Source organism: Brassica napus, chromosome A5 (assembly GCF_020379485.1).
Source record: "Brassica napus cultivar Da-Ae chromosome A5, Da-Ae, whole genome shotgun sequence".
Classification (NCBI taxonomy): Eukaryota; Viridiplantae; Streptophyta; class Magnoliopsida; order Brassicales; family Brassicaceae; genus Brassica; species Brassica napus.
Window position 1 is genome coordinate 7,817,184 of NC_063438.1, and position 22,141 is coordinate 7,839,324.

At 33.7% G+C, this 22,141-nt stretch overlaps 4 protein-coding genes and 1 long non-coding RNA gene across 8 annotated transcripts; 4 read left to right on the top strand and 1 right to left on the bottom strand.

Annotated features, from left to right (window-relative positions):
• Positions 1 to 694: 694 nt before the first annotated feature.
• Positions 695 to 3,276, top strand: LOC125609414. Of its 2 annotated transcripts, none has more exons than XR_007339720.1 (6): positions 695 to 1,951; positions 2,099 to 2,153; positions 2,279 to 2,350; positions 2,425 to 2,611; positions 2,693 to 2,832; positions 2,966 to 3,276. It is a non-coding gene; the product is annotated as an uncharacterized LOC125609414 (long non-coding RNA). The 2 variants fall into 2 exon arrangements; XR_007339721.1 differs by having other exon boundaries at positions 2,279 to 2,337.
• A 2,175-nt stretch (positions 3,277 to 5,451) lies between these two features.
• On the bottom strand, positions 5,452 to 7,459 carry LOC106454891 (protein NUCLEAR FUSION DEFECTIVE 4). The gene is made up of 2 exons (XM_013896973.3): positions 6,328 to 7,459; positions 5,452 to 6,053 (listed from the first exon to the last, which is right to left on the bottom strand). The coding sequence occupies exons 1-2, from the start codon at positions 7,434 to 7,436 to the stop codon at positions 5,621 to 5,623; spliced, it is 1,542 nt and encodes a 513-aa protein (XP_013752427.2). The 5' UTR covers positions 7,437 to 7,459; the 3' UTR covers positions 5,452 to 5,620.
• A 3,670-nt stretch (positions 7,460 to 11,129) lies between these two features.
• On the top strand, positions 11,130 to 13,425 carry LOC106451435 (RNA-directed DNA methylation 4). Its single transcript, XM_013893363.3, has 10 exons — positions 11,130 to 11,368; positions 11,457 to 11,558; positions 11,643 to 11,723; positions 11,789 to 11,877; positions 11,979 to 12,053; positions 12,137 to 12,178; positions 12,296 to 12,450; positions 12,519 to 12,710; positions 12,803 to 12,879; positions 13,017 to 13,425. Exons 2-10 carry the CDS (start codon positions 11,465 to 11,467, stop codon positions 13,292 to 13,294), a joined length of 1,083 nt encoding a protein of 360 aa, XP_013748817.2. The 5' UTR covers positions 11,130 to 11,368; positions 11,457 to 11,464; the 3' UTR covers positions 13,295 to 13,425.
• A 257-nt stretch (positions 13,426 to 13,682) lies between these two features.
• On the top strand, positions 13,683 to 15,413 carry LOC106452320 (U2 small nuclear ribonucleoprotein B''). Of its 3 annotated transcripts, none has more exons than XM_013894399.3 (5): positions 13,683 to 13,859; positions 14,091 to 14,263; positions 14,409 to 14,502; positions 14,834 to 14,907; positions 14,996 to 15,413. In XM_013894399.3, exons 1-5 carry the CDS (start codon positions 13,787 to 13,789, stop codon positions 15,266 to 15,268), a joined length of 687 nt encoding a protein of 228 aa, XP_013749853.1. In that variant the 5' UTR covers positions 13,683 to 13,786; the 3' UTR covers positions 15,269 to 15,413. The 3 variants fall into 3 exon arrangements, with proteins under 3 accessions (XP_013749853.1, XP_013749854.1, XP_048636806.1); XM_013894400.3 differs by having other exon boundaries at positions 13,708 to 13,859; positions 14,126 to 14,263; XM_048780849.1 differs by lacking the exon at positions 13,683 to 13,859 and having other exon boundaries at positions 13,997 to 14,263.
• A 91-nt stretch (positions 15,414 to 15,504) lies between these two features.
• Positions 15,505 to 17,434, top strand: LOC106452319 (probable WRKY transcription factor 25). Its single transcript, XM_013894398.3, has 5 exons — positions 15,505 to 15,859; positions 15,985 to 16,101; positions 16,196 to 16,680; positions 16,762 to 16,923; positions 17,014 to 17,434. Exons 1-5 carry the CDS (start codon positions 15,641 to 15,643, stop codon positions 17,150 to 17,152), a joined length of 1,122 nt encoding a protein of 373 aa, XP_013749852.2. The 5' UTR covers positions 15,505 to 15,640; the 3' UTR covers positions 17,153 to 17,434.
• The last annotated feature ends 4,707 nt before the right edge of the window (positions 17,435 to 22,141 follow it).

A 22,141-nucleotide genomic window follows, 5' to 3' on the forward strand; every position in this document is an offset into this window, starting at 1 on the left:
CATGAATGACATACCAAACAAAATAACAAACATGAATGCTTTTTTTTTGGTAGAGCATGACTGGTATTAAATAAACTAATACGGCTCTGATGTCCAACGCCAAATAAAGCATGAATTAAGGACAATATATTACAAGATGTATTATGTGGTCAATGACGGTTCTCACGCTCAATATTCTAACATCCTACATAACTAACTAAACATGGCATAGAAATAATGGTTCACAAATGATATAACCAACCCCCGTTGAAGTTAAAAGCAAATATCAATCCAAACATTTATATTTACAAATGTTCATTGAAATATAAGATGTTTCTATATTATTTTTAATTTACTGCCCCGCCCATAGGGCGGGTTTACCCTAGTTAATAAAAAAATTCCAATACATTTGAATAACTGTGAACAAATATACTTTAGGCATATGTAGGTAAGAGCTCTAATCTTAAATTCTGCGAAAGTCATGTGGTTTAGGTGGCATTCTTGCTGTTGAATACGTTCACGCCGTCTCAGTCTCACAAAATGTTTAAACTGACGTCTGAGAATATGTTGGTTAGTGTTGAAATCTCATAAAAACATTGTTACTCACTTAAATAACAGCCACATGATCAAAGATTCTTGGACCCACGTTCGAACCAACAAATCATCAACTACGCACCAACAGAATGTTATGTTGGGTATATTAAGGGTCATTTGCTAAAAACAACCCAAATATTCAAGTCAAATCTAAAAGTGTACCCCACTTTCAGTCAAATGCAAAACAAACCTAAAAGGGTAGTGAAAATACTAGTTAACCCTTATGACCAAACAAAAAAACAGAAATGTATTTTACGTTTCTATCCTTCGGAAGTCTACACGTAATAAAAGAAGTCTACATATATATAGATTTCCTACGATGTCTACCTTATAGACTTATTTTGTAGTCTACACTCTAATTTGATCTAATAATTTAATTTTGAAAATGTATAAAAATAATTATTGTGATATTTTTAACTAATCATCAATATAATGGATAATATGAACTAAATAAATTAAAATTTCATATAATTGAACAATTTTGAAGAATATATACTAATTTGGTTATCATGTGTTAGACAATGTTCATAGTTTAGAAACAAAATGTTCTTACATGTTATGTCTTTTAGTAGTTGATTTCATAGGGTTGGATTTTAGATTTTGTTTTTTTTATTGTTTTGTTATCTTAAATCTGCATAGTAATGTTTAGTAGTTTATATTTTGTACAATTGAGACTTTTTGATTATCAAGCAAAACATTTAGCGTTTGAGATTTGTGGTTTAGGGTTTAGGGTTTCGTAGACCTACAATAAAGTCTATTTATCTGTAGACGTCCTTTTCAGTCTATTTTATTGGTATTTACAAAAAATCTTAAATTTTAAATTAAATTTAGGGTATAGTAGACGTCTTTTTGGTCTACTAGGATACAATTGATTAATTTAGGGTATAGTAGACGTCTTTTTTAGTTTAATAAGACCTGAAATTACAAAAAAGATTGATTAAATTTTGTTTTTATGGAAACGGAAATGATATCATATATTAAACTTATTATAAAAATAAAGAAAAAATAAATAAATTATATATATAAATAAAGAACAAAAAATAATTTATATAAATATATAAATATATATATAAAAAATTGTAATAGACATACCGATTGTAGACCTACTTGTGTGTCTACGGAACCGGAAACAATTTAATTTAACCAAAATAATATAATCTAACAAGTATTAAACCAGAAAAGTTTTAACCTAACCGGATAACTTTCCCGACATATAAATACAATTTTTAGTCTTCATTTGGTAAAAAAAGACAAACCCTAGCGGCCGTTACTCTCTCTCTCTCTCTCTCTCTCGGGCGATTTCCGGTGAAGTCAACCCGTTTCTGCCGCTTACACTGGTTGCCGTCCCGCTGCTGCTGCTATATCTTCCCTCTGTAAGGTAGTAGTCTTCGATTTGTTCTGTTTCATGTTGATTCACAGATTTTGGTCTTTGTTGAAGTCTTTGTCGATGTCGTGTCTCGTCGTCGTTGTCAGAGTCGTGTCGTAGTCGTGCCGTTGTTAAGTAACTTTTTGCTTTTTTTTTCAGATCTGAGCCGGCGAAGGAACATTGTGTATGTATGTCTCTCTATCCAACTGTTGAGGTAATTTTCTCTTTATCTGGTTCATGTCTTGTGTGAATGTACAAACTGATTCGATAAATCTCAGAGTTCAGTTTTGTTTTACCCGTAAGGGCCTGGTTTAAGTTCGAGTGGTTGTTTTTTTGCAGCTTTTGAAGGGCTTGAGAAAGAAGAGGGCCACCTCAAAACAACTAATCACAACAATATTGTAACTTCAGCTCGTAATATTCACTGAACTTGATAGTTAATCCTTGGAGTTTTCCCTTGACATTTCTAGTCTGATTTTTCCTTGCAGGTTCAACTTCTCTACTCTTTTCAAGAGAAATCATGAGTAGGCTATAAGCAATCTAGCTAGAGTAGTGATGATTCTTCTGCCATAACCGGCATTGACAGCTTGCTGGCAAGTGAGGTGCCTATCGGTTATCAGGCTGGGACTTTCACTTTAGAGGACTGACCTACAGTCCTGGCATGGCTCGGTCTAGGTTGGTCCCACTTTTAATTCTGTTAATCATAAGAGCAAAAAAAGATTTGAGTCTTACTTTGTTTATTTGTTTGTTTAACAGGCGTTTAAGAGAGATTCTCCACCGGTTGTAGACTTCAATAGCGATCTTGAAACTCTCTGAGACGAGAAAATTGCAAGAAGGCGGAAGCTTTGTATCCACTGTCAATACTGTATCACAACCAACTGTTACGGACATTGCAGGTTTCTAATTTTTGTCTTTTATTAATGCAAATTGATTTTTAGATTACCGAACTTATGTTTTCTAGATAGACATAGCTTTTATAGATCCATGAGTGTGTATTAAAAGTCAACTCTCCTCTGTTTAATTTTGCAGCATCAGTATGTCTATGGAGTTCTTGTATTTTAAGCCATGGCCACATTCATTGGCCAAGTCTATGTTCTATCGTTGATTGCACTCTTTGTGGCCGCTTCAACTGCCCTGATTGTGCAACCATTTTTTGGCTAGAATTGGAGGATATGAAGTTTTTGGTAATAGGTGTTTGTATTATATGCCTTTGTACTAGCTATATTGTATTGTGCTTTTGTATCACTGCTGTATTATGTAATTTTCTTGGATATTCTGTACTGAAGTGTACTCGACCGAAAGTAGACTTGTTTAATACAACTCCAAATGAATACATCAAAGTTAAGACTCACAGTTCAACAAAATGTCATCACGTAACACAACTTAAAAGCAATAAAACATGGCACATAATACTGACTCAAGACCACAAATTCAATATAAGTTTATAAGTTTCACACTTGTCTATCTCTATTGTAAAATTATGTGCGGTAAGGAGTAAATAAAAACACATAAATACTAATAATCAACATAAGAGAGTCCCATTCTAATATTTCTGATTTTTTTCTCAAGGTACGTAGAAATGATCTTACATATCACTCTTCCATAAACTAACATTCTTCAACCACAACAAGTATTCTCTTTTCACTTTTGAAATTATAAAGTAGACTTATAAAGACATCTACACTTATTAGCTAACTAGATAGTAAAATCAAAATGTTGGTAATTTAATAATTATAAAAGATTATATTTTCAAAATACCTCAAGACCATTAGGATTAACTAACGCACACTGTCAAACTAAAAAATCTTGAAAATACATTACGAATAATACACAAATCCATCTTTTATAGATTTTTCTATGTAGACTTTATAATCCGTCTACATAATAATAGACTGTTTTTTCAGTTTACGTTTGTAGACTGTCAAGTTAGTCTATAATTAGGGTTAGTTTTTGCAATTGAAAAATCCATGGGTTATCATTTGTATTTAAAAAAAAAGTTATGATTTTATATGAGTAGACTTTATTTTCAGTCTACATTTTGAAAAGGTTAGTTTTTGCAATTGACCAGAATTCAACCAGAATTTGATTTTCCAAAGGAGACTTCATTTACAGTCTACATTTTTTAATTTTTTAAAACAGGTTAGTTTTTGCAATTGACCAAATTTGACTTTGTACAAATAGATTGATATGAACGTCTACACATGTGTAGACTTCAACTGAAGTCTACCCCAAATTCGAAAGGTTAGTTTTGCATTTGACCAAAATAAAAAAGTAGACTTCATATGCAATCTACGTTTTTTTTTCCTGAGAATAGTAGACTGAATATGAAGTCTACACTATTTTTTGATTCGGTCAACTATATAATCTTTTAGTCAAATACAAAACTAACCTATTCAACGGAGTTAAAGTTTTGGTCAAATGCAAAATTGACTTTTTGTAGACTTTCATAGCAGTCTACATAATGTAGACTTCTCGTGAAGTCTACTATGAAAAGTCAAAAGTTGCATAGAGTTTGGCCAAATGCAAAAACTAACCTCTTTACGTAAACTTCTTAGTAAGTCTACCTACTTTTTTGTTTTTGTTTTCAAAGGTTAAGATGCAGACTTCTAAGGAAGTCTACTATACAAAAAAAATTATTTTGGTCAATTGCAAAAGTAACCTGTGCGTTGAACAATAGATCGCATCGTACGTCTACACATAAGAGTAGACATACAAAACAGTCTACTATCGCGACACAGATATGAAAAATGACAAAAACCCAGTAAATAGTTATCTTTTTTTTTGTGTAAAGCTCGTTTCCACCATTTACCACCGTCCAAGCTCCAAATATGACCAAAAAGAACCACCTTTTTCGACTAACCACTGAATAAACTCGAAAATATGAAAGTTTAGATTACAAAAATGGAAGTTATGAAAGATTTTCAGATGAAAATGAAGAGGAAATGAGAGAAAATGAAGATTTGTTAGTTTAGAAAGAGAAAAAAGTGGTTACAAATTGAATTCTTGAGGTTTTAAGAGCTCAAAAATGGTGGTTTATGGTGGTTGGAAAATTGATGATAATGGTATTGTTGTAAATAAGAAGAAATGTTTAGGGTGTAATAGGTTTTTTCTCATTTTCAAAATTATTAAATAATTATTTAATAATGGCACTTTGGTAAATAATTGAAAAACATAAGGAGGATTTGGAACTTTCAAGGATGAATAGTAATGACAAAAAAAAAGAGGTTGGTTTTGGAATTGACTCCAAATTTTAGGTTGATTTTGAAAAAAGCCCGTATATTAATGGGACTCACACGAAAATTCATGAAGTCATTCTTCCCACTTATATTCAAACAAAGTCGTTTTAAATTCTTCAGCATTCATAAATGATCTTACACTAATCAAGAAAAAATATACTATTGAATTTGCTATTATCCAGCGTATAAGAAAAAAAAAACTGATTTTAGATTGAAAAGTGGATCGTTAGACTTGCATGCTTCTTTTTATCTCTATCTACTTTTTACTGCACGTCTATACTATACAAAATTTTTTACTTACTCACCATCGGTTTAACAAACGGCATAAGTATACAAAAAATTAGTTTGGTACTAAAAAACTTTTGCCCTTTGATGAAGTGAAAGCTTGCGTGGATAATAACCCGCGAAAAACGCTGTTTTTCTTCTTCAAAATATGTTGTTCTTTTTCCTACCGCGTAGACGAGAAGAACTTGCGGTTGCGTAGATATAAAACGGCGGCGAGAACGGCAGCGATCGAGCAGAGCGTTCCCCAAAATATGAAAGTGGTTTGAAAGCAATACATCCCATAACACTTTCCGTCAAAACGTCCGTCGAAGGCAGCTCCATCACGGTAAACTTTGGCGGCGAATAAACCGAAACCGAAAGAACCAATCGGAATGCTTCCTACAACGATGTTGTGGTTAACTCCAAAGTGTTTTGTCCCAAAAAGCTCGGCAGTCATTGTGACCGAGAGAGAAGTCAAAGCTCCTAAGAAGACACCGATAATCGCCGTGCTAGTGTAGAGAGCGATGTCGGAGTCAATGAGGAGGACTAGAAACGAAGCAACCATTGCTACCAATGAAACCGCCATAGAAACCGGGCTTGATGGCATGTACTTGTTCCTGTAATGAATATAAAATAATAGAGTTAGACTTAGAATACATTCCGAGAAGTAAGGAAAAATATTATAAAAATGGTGATCGATTTGTCGAAGGTTGTTCAATGAACTAGACCAACCACGTAGGTGACATGCAAGGAATACAACATATGTTATAACTGTACGTGCTAGGTCAACGTAGTTGTATTATTAATGGGATAACTGATTAGGTTTTTAATTAGTACTATCTTTTTGATTAATAAAAAGGGCAACGGATAAAAGGTCAAAAGTGATTTTACCTAGAGAGGAAGTAATCAAGTAACGAAGGAAGCAAGCGGCCAAAAAACCCGAACGACGACGAGAGAGCGACCAAAGAAGTGGTCGCGGCACAACCACGAGATTCAGCTATTTGACCAAGGTTGTTCATAAACACTAGCCCCACCGTTGGACCGAACAAATACAGACCGAAGTAAATCCAAAAATCGAGTTTCTTACATAGTTTTGTCCACTCAACCTCTTCTTTAACTCCAACTATCACCTTCTCATCAAACTCTTCTTCCTCTTCTTTATTTTGATCTTCTTCACTAGGAGCTTCCAAGTCGTGTACCTTTTTTTGGCTTCTTCTAGAGGAAGCAAGCTCTTTGACTCCAACTCCAACTGGTATAGCGAGAGGAGCAAGAAGAAACAAAACAATGCCAACGAGCACTAAAACCGCAGGAGCAGTGAGAAGACTCGTAGCCACAGCGTAAATCCCCGTGGCTATAGTCACAACAAACAAAACAATAAACCCCACGTTAATATCCCATGACGAAGACGACGTCGCTTTTGCTTCTCGCATCAGCATAGGAGCCGTCACGAGACAACCGACCAATGGGACGAGAGAGTTGAGCAAAAGATAGCCAGAGGCAGCTTCGCGTTGAGACGAGTAGAAGAACGTTTGAACCATGTCGGTGTAGATTTTCCCACTCAAACCTTGATAACTCGCCGTGATCCCCACGGCAACTTGACGGTTCGGAAAACTGTTGATGGCGACGATGTAACAAGCCGTGTTGATCCAGCAGATGCTGTTCCCCGCCAAGAAACTCAAGCCCCAGATCTGGTAAAACGACAACGTGAACATCTTTTTGACGATGCAGAGATACTGGAGACCGTAGCCAGCGAAACCTAAAGAACCACCGGCGAGAAGGACCAGTGGCAGAGGAAGATAAACGGCGGCGATCCCGGAGATAAAACCGAGGACTTTTCCGGCGTCGGAGGCGAAAGAGAGGTAGTTGAGTTTAAACTGAGAGATTGAGAGAAACTCTTTGAGCTGTGAAGAGTAAGCAGGGAAGCTCAGGTTGGTGCCATTGATAGACTGAAGCCAGAGGATTGCGACGAGGCTAAACCACCGGAGAACGTTTGGAGACATGTTTTATTAAGAGAGAGTGCTTAATTAACTCGGTTGGAAAATTAGAAAATATGGAGATGATTCGTTGAGTGGATTCGAAGTCGATTTTATATTCCTAAAGGGATTTAGTGTTGTGGTAATGAGAAGGAAGGTGTGGTTAGTTTCGTAATCAAGAAAAAGGAAAGAGCTAAATTAATGCATAAATTAAATGCTGATGTTGCCTGTTTTCTTTTAACGTTTTGTTTCAGTATTTACAAGCGTTTTAAGTACATTTTCTATTTATAAATGAATTAGACTTCTATTTTATTTAAACTTTTTTATTAATGATTAATTATAATATTACATATTACGAAAAATATTAAATAATGATTTCACAATCCATAATTCTTTCTGTCTTATGAAAATTTACGTCTAACAGTATTCTTTGAACTATGTTGGAGATTTATATATTTTTATTAATATGTATGTAATTAATCTTTTCTATGACTTGAAGCCTAAACCTCCTAATTTAGAAACGTTGATGAACAGTTAGTAAAAACCACCGGACTAAAATGATTTCCACAAAAAACTTTTATTCTTACAGTCTAACAATTAATTATGATTTAGTAAAGTTGTTAGATGGTGAAAATAAAATTAAATAACTACGATAGTAATAAATTTCACAAACTCACAAAGACCACTAATCTTTTATGACATTCTTAAGTTACGTTACTTACGTACACCGGTATATAAGGATATATAAGTATATAACTAAGTTGTTGACAACAGAAGTACGTATAAGAAACTTCGTATAAATATAACTAGTGATAGAATTATGTGTTTCCTGACGTATCAGAATTATGTGTTTTCATCAAAGTAAAATGTTTACATAGAACGTTTCTACCATACCGGCAACCAACTCTTCATGTCTTTTTTTATATCATCCCATGAGGAAAAACATATACTTTTGTGTGAGAATTAGATCATACCACAGTTTGCTAACCTAGTTTAAGAAGAGAGGAAATATACATTCGGGAAAGATGTTAGTACATGATCAAGTCAATATGTACATTAACATTATCGATGTCAAGAAAATATTAAAAACTCACATATTGTTTTTAAATTTCTGAAGTGTAGCACACCAACATTTTTAACTCTGTCCGAACATGAAGAAATTTTGAACCCCTTCTTTGAGAATGCAACGAACCAAACAATCTCGCAAACATCAAATACAAAACGATGTATTCAACCTTTGCAGAAGCCTTGACATAACATGATATATTAGCAAGATTTCCAGGAAATCAATGAATATCCGAGAGAAACAGACTGTGATCCAACCCGTTCCGTGGAAACTACCCGCCCCATGGCCCCAAACTGGACATGCAGGACATCGACCCCAACCCCTAACGCCAAGCGCACCAACAACCTCATAAGTAGTACCTTCTAGCATCTAAACAAGATACTCATAATCCGCGTATGTAAAACCGTACCTTTGAGTTCTAGCTAGAGAAAAATCTACAAAATGTATTTTAGACGCTACTTTTCACATATTGTAACACCTTTAAGGCTGCTTGATATAGTGGATTCGATGAACTGATGAGATTCATGAGAGCTGGCTGAGCCATAGTCGTCAGATAAAGGTCAATGAGAAGGTCTCCAACATTTTTCTACATTTCAGACTGGATTCTACAAGGATAGAGGAGACTTGCACGTAAACTTGTCTCATCCAATAATTTGATAACATCAAACAATATCCAAACCAAGTATTCACTCTTTGATATCTCAAAAATTCAGCATATCTAAAATACTAACATATATGATTCATACAGACACTATATCTAAATTCAATATGGATAATGACATGATGATACTAGAAAAACTTATAAACTGCAACGTCTGGTACTTATTTTTCGTTTTCATATAAAGTTGTACCTTAAACTATATATTATTATATTAGAATAACATATCAATACATAAATGCACCATTTGAATTTCAAAATCAACATTATTGGAAACACTTACAATAAAACACGTATTGTGACAAACATATATGTTTATTCGTAGGGAATAAATATGACGTTCTAATTAAACGCTAAATTTTCTATTTTTCACAATGATAAGTTACATTCAACTACTATTTAAATAAAGTCTAACCAATTAATGAGTACGGTCGCACAATAATTCGAATTCCTGATATATAATAAAACTCACTAATTCACAATTGGCATATAAATATGTACTAAAACAATATAATGTTCACAACTAAATTAAAAATCGTGATTGATACTTTCATTCTCTTTCACGTTTCATGATAAAAGAAGAAGCGTTAATTAATGTCCTTGTTTCTAGGAAACACGCACCATGACACAGGTTTAGGATAGAAACTGACTCTCCCGTCATTGACCTACTTTCTTGCGTATTGTGCAATTTGTTCTTTGATTTCGACGTAGAAACTGTAGATTGGTTAGGATCAAAACCGACTCGTCCGTCATTGAAATATTTTCTTGCCTATTGTCATATTGTCCTATGTTTTGGTGTTTTGGACGACGTGAGAATGGTAGCTCGTTTAGGATCGAAACCGACTCGTCCGTAATTGACCTATTTTCTTCTTACTATCTTGCCTAAGATAATTCTTTTTTTTTTTAAACGTATAAAATAGGAAGAAATGATGTTTAAAAAGACAGCAAAAGAAAGAAGTCGTAGCTCGTTGGTTGATATCCAGCTGTGTGTTCTTCATCAGACAATCTCCAATAATTTCATACCGACACCAACTCCAGTGGTACTCCAGTTGCCAATTCGGCTTACCTTCAATCTTTTTAAAGACTTCTAACACATTTATTTTATTCAAATTAAACATTTAGAACATTAGAGATTCTTTTTAAAAAAATTGGTCAGGAGGCTTTTTCTTTTTAACATCTCTATTAATTTACCTTTTTTATAAATAAAACTTCAAATTTATAGAACAATAGTGAAAAATATTCACATACAGAATACTGTGAGTCTGTGAGTATGATAAAGAATAAAGAATGGAAACAAACAACCGTACACAGAAACTAAAGAGTAAGATAGACTCAAAACCACTGCATCCGATCCACATTTAGAAGCATCATACTTTTTTTCTTTTGATCAACAGAAGCATCATAATTCAAACCATCTTTTTAGGAGAGAATCTAAACTTGTGTGGAGTATGATAGACAATCAAAAATATTATGTTAAAGTCCGCCTTGTCTCTAAGACGAATTAGATGTTTAACCGAAAAATAACCCAGCTGATTGTCACCTAGAATTCTCTCCCGCCACACATAATAGGTCGTTGCTTGGAACAAACATTTCAGAATGAATATGGTCCATTTGAAACTAGTTTATGTATATATCTTAACCAGGGTGCAGGTTTCTTGTGCTTTCTAAATATAAGTAGTCAAACTGTTCTCATGTTCTGACATGTGCAAAACATTACTCGGCAATATATTAACAATCATGTTATTCTTAAGAATATCACCTATCTTCAATCAAAATAATTTGGCTGTAAACACACTCATCTTCGTTTATTTGTCGAGAGACAAATCAGCATTTCATCTACAAAAATCAAAAACACCAAAGCCCAAAACTAAAATAGAAAGCCCGAAGATCATTTCAAAAGCCACATTGTATATTAGTGTTATTGGCTAATTCAGCCCAATATCACAAACCTTTTAGCTTTTCCAAAAGCAAAAATTGAAGAGAAAAAAACCCGAAGCGAACAGAACAAGTGAACAACCAGACACTCGCCATTCGGTTCGGGTATCCAAAATAACCCAATCGGGTGGGTCCGGAATGCTTAAGCGAATATTACTTATCGGTTTAATTAGATTTTAGGGTTTAGTCTGTGCGAGTCTTTCTTGATTTCGAAGCAGCAGCTTCGTCTCCGGCGAACAGAACCCTGACCCCGGCGACTTGGACTCCGGCTCTGGAAACTCAGCAGGCCTCGGTTCGAAGGTAATCGACTTCTCTCTCTCTCTCAATTGCTCTTGATTTGAGAAGCGAATGAAACAAAAAACTCAGAGTGTGCTGAGGAATCCTGAAGGTTTGACAATGGATGGTGTGGGGGAAAGCTCTTCGGTAGGAGAGAAGCCTGTGGTTGTTAGGGTTAAGCGTAAAGTAGGACAATCTCCGCTCGATGCTTTCTGTAAGTTTCAGTAGAATCTCTCTTTGGATCTTTACGCATATGCTATCTATGTATCTCCTAAATTGAATATGTTGTGGCAATTAGGGCTGGAGATAAATGAAAGACCTTTCAAACGACCCTTACTCGACTTCTCAAAGCTATCTTTATCCAATTCCGAAACGAAAGGTACTTTTGTCCTCTTCTCAGGTGGTTTGGACTCGGTGGAATCTTGAATTTTGTTCATGTGGCAGAGGATGTGAAGCCCAAGAAGGTGCTAGTGCGGCATTTGGAGACTGTCACGGACTCTGAAACCACTGTTGATATCATCCACTCTTTATTTGTGAGTGAACTTTGTTTTTTTTTTCTGGTTGAAAGTATATACCTTTGCACGTTGTTGTTGTTTTTTGTATGTTCTGACTGTTGTTATTGGGTGTTCTGCAGGAGTCTGATCTTGATGAGCAGAGTTGCAGTAAAGGAAAGTTTGAGGATCGAAAAATTGCCTTGAAGAAAGACAACGTATGTATTGTTTTAGGGGTCATGTCTCTTTACTGCTACTCGAGTGCTAGCTTTAAGTTCGTTTTGTTTTTTTGGGTCTGCAGAGAAAGGAACAGCTCTTGACCAAAGCTGTACAGCAGCAACAGGTAACATGTTTTTTTGAGATTAACATTTTAGGAGGAGATCTCGGTACTCTTTTTTAGAGGTATCTAATTCAAGACTTGTGTAATCAATTTAATCAAAAGTTCAACTATTCTGTTTAGACCGCTGCACAGAATGCTCGGTTTGAGCAAATATGGCGGAGCAGGAAGGGAAACAAGGAAGACATCCATGATAAAGAACTTCATGAGAGGTGTAGTTTCTACGATGTTATTCGTGTTGATGCTGAAGAAATGGGACCAGGCGATGCACCACCAGAGTAAGTTCTCTTGTAATATGCATTTGTAGTTTAGCTTTGGCTGAAGTATTTTATATCTATTGCTCTAGGGTTGAATCCTTGGAGGACCAGAAAATGCTGGCTAGTTTCTTGCCTCTCCTTAGAGAATGCATTCCAACAGCAGCTGAAGAGATTGAAGCTGGTATCCATTCCAGCCATACCGAAGCGTATGTTTATGATTTCTACGCTGTAAACGAAGAGATGGATATCAGTGAAGACAGTTCTAAGCACCAGTTTCCTCTGTGCGTAGTTTTTCATACTGAACTCCTTTCATTTATTTGTCTTTTGCCTCTTGTGTCACCTGCTGCTAATTTCGGTTCTGGGGTTATTTTAGTGTCATAGTTGAGGAGGAAGAAGAGTTCTACGATGGACCTGATGATGAATCAGACTATGACTCTGATGATTCAAACGGTACATTTTTACCATTCTTGTTGAACTTCTTAGACCAGTGTGGTTTGTATAGTTGATCCATGGTTGTGCTCTGTGTCCTAGATACGAAAGTCAAGAAAGAAGTACTACTAAACTATATAAATCTTTGTATGACTCAGCTGAAGATCATCCAAGGAATGATTACCCAGACGAGATCTCTGAAGAGGACTCTGAAGAAGAAGAAAAAGAAGAAGATGATGATGAGGAAGATGAAGATGAAGAAGAGAAGAGTGAAGCCTCTGATGAATCAAAAGACGAGGGGAGTTTAGAAAGACATGTGAGAATGGTCCTTGATGAGAATGAGGAGGTCTTTGATGGTTATGCAGAAGAGGATGTGAATGTTTATGGGGATAGCGATGATGAGGAGTTTGAGGACGCTAAGTGGTCTTACCGGTGAGATTCGTGTAGCAAATGAAGATGCTAATAAAAGACTATTAGTGTAAGGCTGTGAATCAAAATTGTTCACCTTCTGTTAAAACAAATCTAACCAGAGTTTGGTATAAGCGATCAAAGAGTTTCTTTCATGTTCTTCGCATTCGTATACAGTGCTTATACCAAGAGAAAGAACAAGTGACCTTCATATAGTGCTTAAAATATTTAATTTTGTTGCTGTGAGCTCGCTATTCATAAAAAAAAACAAATGTTTAAATCTTAATGTAATCATCTTTATTATTTTATTAAATAAATATGTTATAAAAATTTCAGTCGGCTATTCGATTCCCGGTTCGACCGGTCCAAATGTAACTAGTTAATCAGACAACAAGCGAGACGACGTCGTTTAAAGGTCTTGAACTCTGCGAAATCTTAGGGCTTCCGCGTCTCTCTTTCAAAATCACATTAGAGTTTCTCGTATCGTCATCGTCTTCGCCGCCGTGAAGCTCAGTGGAAGATGTTAACGGCCGATATACCACCGAACCAGTCAATCTACATCAAAAATCTCAATGAAAGAATCAAGAAAGAAGGTACACTCTCTTCTCTCCATCTGATTTCGTCAATCGATTTCAATACTCGTTGAATCTAGCGGCGAGATTGTTTAGTGTAGTATCTTAGTTTGCCTTGAGCTGCTAGCTTCCTAGGGTTTTCAAGAATCGTATTGAATCTAGCGGCGAAGTTTATGAGAAAGATATGTTGGCTCGAGGGGGGCAGTATCAGTCTCGTGTTGTTTAGATCTAACGTGGTTTTTGTTTTGCCAGAATTGAAGAGATCTCTTTACTGTTTGTTCTCACAGTTTGGGAGGATTCTCGATGTGGTTGCTTTGAAGACTCCTAAGCTCCGTGGCCAAGCTTGGGTTGCCTTTAGTGACGTCACTGCTGCTACTAATGCCGTTCGCCAGATGCAGAACTTCCCTTTCTACGATAAGCCTATGGTCAGTAAATCTTCTCTGTGTTAGTTATATGTGTTTTCAGCTGTTTCTTTGTACAACTAAAGATTGCCTCTTTCGGGTGTATGGGCTATTTATTTGCTTCCAGTCATGTGTATGAAACTAATGTGTGGTCTTTTTTTGAGTGCAGCGCATACAATTCGCAAAAGAGAAGTCAGATTGTATTGCTAAAGAGGAGGGAACTTTCGTTCCCAAAGATAAGAAGAGGAAGAAAGAAGAGAAAGGTAACTGATCCCAGACTTATGCTTTGATTAAGATTATGGTTTAGTTTTGGTGTTTATTTTATTTATTAGGGGTTTTTCATAATTTACTCTATATGTTAAGTATTTTGGTTTAGTTGTAGCAAGACCTATATATAAGGGTTTTTATTGACTTATTATAAGAAATTAACCAAGAGTTAACCTTAATCTCCAAGAGAGTTTATGGTTAATAAGAAGCTTAGCTTTTCTTAAGCAAAAGTAGATTCATATCAGTAACTTTGATTTTACTTTCTGCATTTGTTCTTTGAGATGTTGGATACAATGGTAAACTTAAAAAAAAAACTTTCACTTGCAGCTGAAAGAAAGCGTGAAGAAACCCAACGACCAAACACAGCTAATGGCCCAACTCCACAGAACGGAGCCCCTCCGGTAAGTGCCTTCTTCAGAACAATCTTTAACAGCAGTATTGTATTTGGAGATGATATTGATCTTTGTCTTATCTTTAAATCTTAAAAAGCAATCATCGTTCAAGCCGAGCGGACAAGATGCGATGCCACCAAACAACATACTCTTCATTCAGAATCTTCCGCACGATACAACAACCGCTATGCTTGAGTTCCTCTTCCGTCAGTATCCGGGATTCAAAGAGATAAGAATGGTCGCCGCTAAACCAGGGATTGCGTTTGCGGAGTTCGAAGACGATGTTAAATCTTCCATGGCTATGCAAGGTCTTCAGGACTTCAAAATCACTCCCCAGTTTCCAATGCTCATCTCTTTCGCCAAGAAATGAAGAGAAATGCTTGTGTTTTTGTTTGTCTTTTAAGATGATGACAACGAGACTTAATGTGTATAACCGACGGTTTAATGTCTTGGTTCCATTGACTCCGGTTTGGTTTAATCAGAGACCCTTACTACGCGGTTTCACATTTGAGGAATATCTCTTTGGCATTAAGTCAACCGTTTATAGAAATATTAAATTAAAAATGATGTTTTAGACAAGGCAGAAAAAGACAAGATAGAGAATCTTGCTCGATACGCAACCGTTGTCTTCTTTATCCTCTTCTCATAGATCATTTCTCTGAGGAAAGTTTCTTTTTTTTTTAGCAAACCCACTTTGTTTTTGTTCCTGTGAGTTTGAAAGTTGTCTCCCTTTGTTAAGACCATGTCGTCCACTTCTTTCTCCGACCTCCTTGCTTCCTCCGGCGTTGACTGCTACGAACAAGACGAAGACTTTCTTGGTGGGTTTTACCCGGAGAGAACCGGGTCGGGTTTACCCAAGTTCAAGACGGCTCAGCCTCCTCCTCTTCCGATATCACAAGCTTCTCATGGTTTCTCCTTTTCAGAGTTACTTGACTCTCCTCTTCTTCTCAGCTCCTCTCATGTAAAGCTTCCAACTTTCTTATCGCTTTTCATCTGTATATCAATTTTCCATTTTGAAATCCATGACAATCGGTAAACATTGATTCACTTGTGATGTTCTGTTCTTTGGCTTGTGTTAACTTGCAGAGTTTGGTATCGCCGACGACTGGAGCGTTTCCATATCAAGGCATCAATGGAACAAACAATCACTTAGATTTTCCCTGGCAGCTACAAACGCAACCGCAACCACCAAACGCCACTTCTGTATGTGTTTTCCCTTAATGTTTCTGACGCCATCTACAGACACTTGCCTTGTACTGAAACCAAAACTTGTTTCCTTTACCCTTTCTTTATACAGGCTTTACAAGAAACATACGTTGTTCAAGCTATCCAGAAGAAGCAGGAGGATCCGGTTCATCGTGAGTTTGGATCAGATCACCAGGTTAAGGTACCATCATACATGGTGGTGGGTAGGAACTCTAATGATGGTTATGGTTGGAGAAAATACGGTCAGAAACAAGTGAAGAAGAGCGAGAACCCTAGGAGTTACTTCAAGTGTACGTATCCCAATTGTGTTTCCAAGAAGATTGTTGAGACTGCTTCTGATGGACAGGTCACTGAGATCATCTACAAAGGAGGTCACAACCATCCTAAGCCTGAGTTCACCAAGAGACCATCAGGATCAAGAAGAATGTTTAATCCTTCTTCTGTTGTTAGTGAAACTCATGATCAGTCAGAGAACTCGTCGATTTCGTTTGAGTACAGTGATCTTGAGCAGAAGAGCTTTAGATCTGAGTATGGTGAGGTAGAAGAAGAGGAGGAACAACCTGAGATTAAGAGACTGTAAGTAGTTTTTTTAGTTAGTGGAAGCAAAAGGTTTTTAAGAGAGAAATTTTTTTGACATTTGAGTTTTTTGGTTAACAGGAAAAGAGAAGGTGAAGATGAAGGAATGTCTGTAGAAGTAAGCAGAGGAGTGAAAGAACCAAGAGTTGTTGTTCAAACAATAAGTGAAATTGATGTTCTTCTAGATGGCTTTAGATGGAGGAAGTATGGTCAGAAAGTTGTCAAGGGAAATACTAATCCAAGGTTATAAATCGTTTAACTAGTTTCTTGGCTTTTAAGAAGTTGTTTTCATGTTATACTAATCGTCTTTGTTCTAACTTATATATATGACAGGAGCTACTACAAGTGCACATACCAAGGTTGTGGAGTGAGGAAGCAAGTAGAAAGATCCGCCGAAGATGAGAGAGCGGTTCTCACTACCTATGAAGGAAGACACAATCACGACGTCCCAACCTCGCTGCGTCGGTCATGAAAACAATACATTCCTGGGACTTAAAGTCTCTAGTAATAACATTTTAGGATTTGGTGAAAGTAAAACACCTACTATGGCCATCTTTTGTGCTCATTACAGTTGTTTATTTGTAACACAGCAAGTAAGGAGTACATTGTGTTGTACAGAGTGGTGGTTAGTATTTATTTTTTATCTTCTTAGCCACGGAGAACCTCACTATTCACTTGTGTAACTTCAAACACTTTGGAGATGTTATTGAGACATGAATTTGTATAGAATTTGTGAATTTTAAGAATTGATTGATTTAAAACAAATTATGTGGATTGTGAAATTTATATAGATTGACTTATGAAATTTGATCATATTTTTTTAGATTAATATAGATTTTCATGAATTTGTATTACCTTTTTCTATCATTCTTTTTGTCAAGTAAATATATAACTTTTTTTTCCTAAATCATATAGCATGATTCTTTATTTTTTTTTTCAAATCTATACTATTATTGATGAAATGATTTAGCTTATTTGTCATGATTTCCATGATTTTAGGTAATTTTTCTTATATGTGTTTTAATTAGATTTAAGCTGAGTCATTAATTTATTAATAGTTTTTAGTTGAGTCCATAATTTATTAATTTAAATACTATAACTATAAAATATGTAATTAGATATATAATTATTTTGATTTTGCTTATTTGTCATGTTTTCCATAATTTTAGTCAATTTTGCTTATTTGTCATGTTTTATTAGGTTTTAGCTTAGTCATTGATTTATTAATAATTTTTAGCTGAATCGCTAATTTATTAATTTCTTAAAAAAATTTTGTAATGAATTTTGTATATAATTAAAAATGAATTTTGATTTAATAATATTTAAATCTATATGTTATATTAAAATTCTTATTTTCTTATTTGTCATATTTTATTAAGTTTTAAGCTTTTATATAGTTCATTGATTTATTATTAGTTTTTAACTGAGTATTTATTAATTTTCACAAAATCCGTAATGAATTTTGTATATAATAAAACACGAATTTTATTTTAATAATATTAAATTTATATGTTATATTAAATAATTAATTATAAACTAATATAATAAAATTGTGAAAATATATTTAAAAACTAAGAGAATTCTTATATATATTGTGTTGCTATCTGAAAACAATAATTTTTATTATAAAGTTAAAAATTAAGATATAAAACAATTTATAATTAAATATTAGTCAAACAAAAATATTTATATAAAGATATTTTCTTAAGACAATAATAAGTACATAGTACGTTTTTTTGACATATATAAATAATTTGATGTTTGATTTAACTATTTAAAATCATAAATAAAAATTTAACTTGTGACTGAATTCAAAACAAATTTTCTTGCTTTTACTTTAAACCAGTTTAATCTGTGAAACACTATAACTTAAGACCACTAGAAGAATAAAAAAAAGTGAACAAAATACAAAATAAAATTTCATTTGAGAAAATGAGAAAAAAAAATATGAATTTTTGTTCAATTTGTTCCTTATCAAAATTGCATAGGAAAATTGTTTCTTATAAATTCATTCCTCCATGGGGAATTTAGAAGAAAAAAATGAGATCTATCTTTCAATAATTTGACTAAATTTTAACATAACTCGTATAAATTTTGAGGAACAAAGAATTTACCATAATTTTTTTCTTTTGACATGTTCACCAATTAGAGTTTTATTATGCCAATTTTTGGATTAGTAAGACATAAAATAATAACTATTTGTAAGATGATTATGCCCTCATGTGCGGACAAAACATCTAGTTAAAAAATAATAGTAATAGTGACACATACAAAATTGGACAATTCTCTTAAATTGTTTTTTTTGTCACAAAAAAGCTCTCAAAGAGGAAAATGATCAAAAGAGGTTTCATTAAAAAAGAAAAAAACTATTTCACCCATTGTTTTATAAATATATAAACAATAAAAAAAAAAAAAAATTTCTTAATTTGGAATTATATGTTTATAAATTCAAACTTTTTATAAATTTTTAATATTTTTCGAATTTTGTTTTTATATTTTTGTTAGTTTAGAATTATTTTTTTTCAAACTCGAACATTTTTTAAAAAAAATCGATTTAAAAAAAATTGAAATTCAAAATTGCTTTCTGAAACTATTTTAAAAATTTTATTGCTAAAATTTTAATATTTATAAACATAATTATATATTCAAAAATGATAAAAATGTATATATATATATATATATATAATTATTTATTAAACTGTAAAAGTATATAAAATTGTAATAAATTATAGTATTGGACATATAATTTGGATTTAAAGTGCAAAAGATATTTTGTAAGAATAACTATTTTTTTTCAAGTTTTTTATCACATGGATTTTGAAAATGACATGGATACATATGATATTTTGAAAGTTGAGTTTTATGAATAAAAATGAATAAAATTCATCTCTCAATAACACTAGATTTAGTTAGAATTAGAGAATCAATAATAGCTAAACTTTTGAATAATAAGAGATTTGAATGGATTTTGAAAATTCTTAAACCAATAACAATGAATTCTATTAAGATTTTTAAAATCTAAGAACCAATAACAATTGAATCTCAAAAATTTTAAAATTCATTAGAATTCAGTAACTAATAATCTCCTTTAGTTTCTTGTGTTTTGTCTTTTTCTTGATTTTTTTTGTGTACGTTACACATTCAAGATTGATAAGCAATAATAGTGGAATGTAATCACTTTTTCATGATATCGTCACATTGTGCATTGTGACACCCCACTCTTTAATATTTTTCTACAAAAATTATAAATCCGTAATATATTATCTATACTATTAAAATAAAAAAAACAAATAAAAATTATTCCTTAAACTTACAACTTATTTATAATCTTATACCTTTCAATTTTAAGCATTTATTGTATTTTCCTAATTTAATTAAAATAAAATTATTTCTTCCTATAATCAAGCTAACCAACAAAAATTTACCATATTTTGATACTCTACGCAATCGATTTTAGATAAATTTATATTTTAGTTATTATTTTTATGTTGTAATTAAAGGTACTCCTAATTTTGATCGTAAGATACTGATAAAAATGCACACATTTTCTTTATTTAAATCCAATATATTCCAAATATCTGAGCTACTAAATTCCATAAAGTTAATAAAATAAAATATTTTAAAGATTACAGAGTTTTATAGCACTAAAATGTAAATTATATTTTTAAAATATTTACGATAATATAAAAATTAATATATTTATACAATTATAAGTTATCCGCAAAGACATCCGGATCAAAGACTAGTTAAAGTTTACAAGTAGTGTAATCAATAACCATTTACAAAAAAAAATAATAGAAACAATAAATAAATAGAAACAAACAATAAATAGAAACAATAAAAAATATATAGGCTCATCTTTCTTCTCTTCGCTCATATACCTCACTATTTCTCTGTGTCTTCTTTAGTTGACCTCACCCAGGGGCCGAGGCAGCTTAGTGGGTGGGGGGTCAGCTGACCCCATTTATTTTTTGTAAAAAATAAATTTTAAAATAAAATTTGTATCATTTTTGTATTGATTCCATTAAAAAAATAAATTTGACCCCACGAAAATAATTACAAAATATTAAAGACAAAATTTAATTACAACTAATATATTTTTATTTTTAAACCTTTGGATTTATATTAGTTTTAATCTTATTTTCTATAATTACAAAAAATTAGTAAACCACTAAATATATTTTGTAATTTTAAACATTGTTAATGTTAGTTTAATATAAAAACATTAAAAATAAACAAACTTAAAAAAAAGTTTTAAGCTATGAGTGTCCAGTACATTTGTAGTTTTTTTTGAGTAATACATTTGTAGTTTTTTGGTCGTTTATACATTATGCTTTTGATTTTTTTCTGATCCAGTACAAAATATTTCTGGCTCCGCCACTGACTTCACCGAAGTCTTGGAACCAACCTTTTAGTCATCCTTTATCACCCCAAGTAATAACAGAGTCCTCTGTCTTCTTCTCCATCTTTATAACATTCACATTGCACTCTCATTCTTAATGCATTCTCCATTACATTTTCTCCTCAAAATGAAAATATAACTTAATAGTTTAACCCTAAGCGTACTCTCTCTACTCACTTTCTTGTTCATATGGATAAGAAAAAAATCATAGATTTAGGCAGAGAAGAGACGAACTCATCACATTGAGGCGTAGGGCAGGGTCCAATAATTCATGATTGACTTATGTGCCATCCAAAAGTAAACTATAGGAGTTTGTTTGCCTTTGACGATTAGTTCATTTGGGAAATATACCTACCATATATGACCTCCATGCAAACGCAAACACTAGAAAGTGCAAAGTGCATGCGTAAAAGTGTAAAGTAAATGATTGGGTTGGTTTTTTTTTTTTTTCCCAAATTGAATTATATTAAAAGGGCCAAAGCCCGTTAGCCTCACAAAGGTTCGAAGGCCCATACCGAAAAAACCGAAACAAATACAATACTGGCCTAAGGCCCATACCATCACCATCAAGACCGACCAAAGCCCAAAGCCCGAAACGCCATCCGACGGACGCGCTGAATCAACACGGCGCCACATTGGAGCTCAGCGCAGCACAAACCTTCACCAACTAAGATCCTTCTACAGAGAGCATCAATCGGACACACAGAGAGCATTAATTATTTAATATCCAACTAGTCTCGGTATTTCTGGTGCTGCACGGGTGAAAACTAAACCATACGATGTTGAGCCTTGGAGATATCTCAAACAATGTTTCATCGCAGCACCGTGTGACTCCTTTGGTTGGTGCATGTATCTCGACAAGACTCCTACCGCAAAGGACAGATCTGGTCACGTGTGTAGAAGATATCTGAGACATCCAACGTTCCTTCTATAAGTTGTAGCATCGATGTCTAGTTCATCATCAGCTCTCGAGAGTTTCATTCCTGGCTCCATTGGAATGTGTGATATGTTGCAGTTCTTCATGCCACTATCCTCAAGTATTTTAAGCGCATAGCGTCG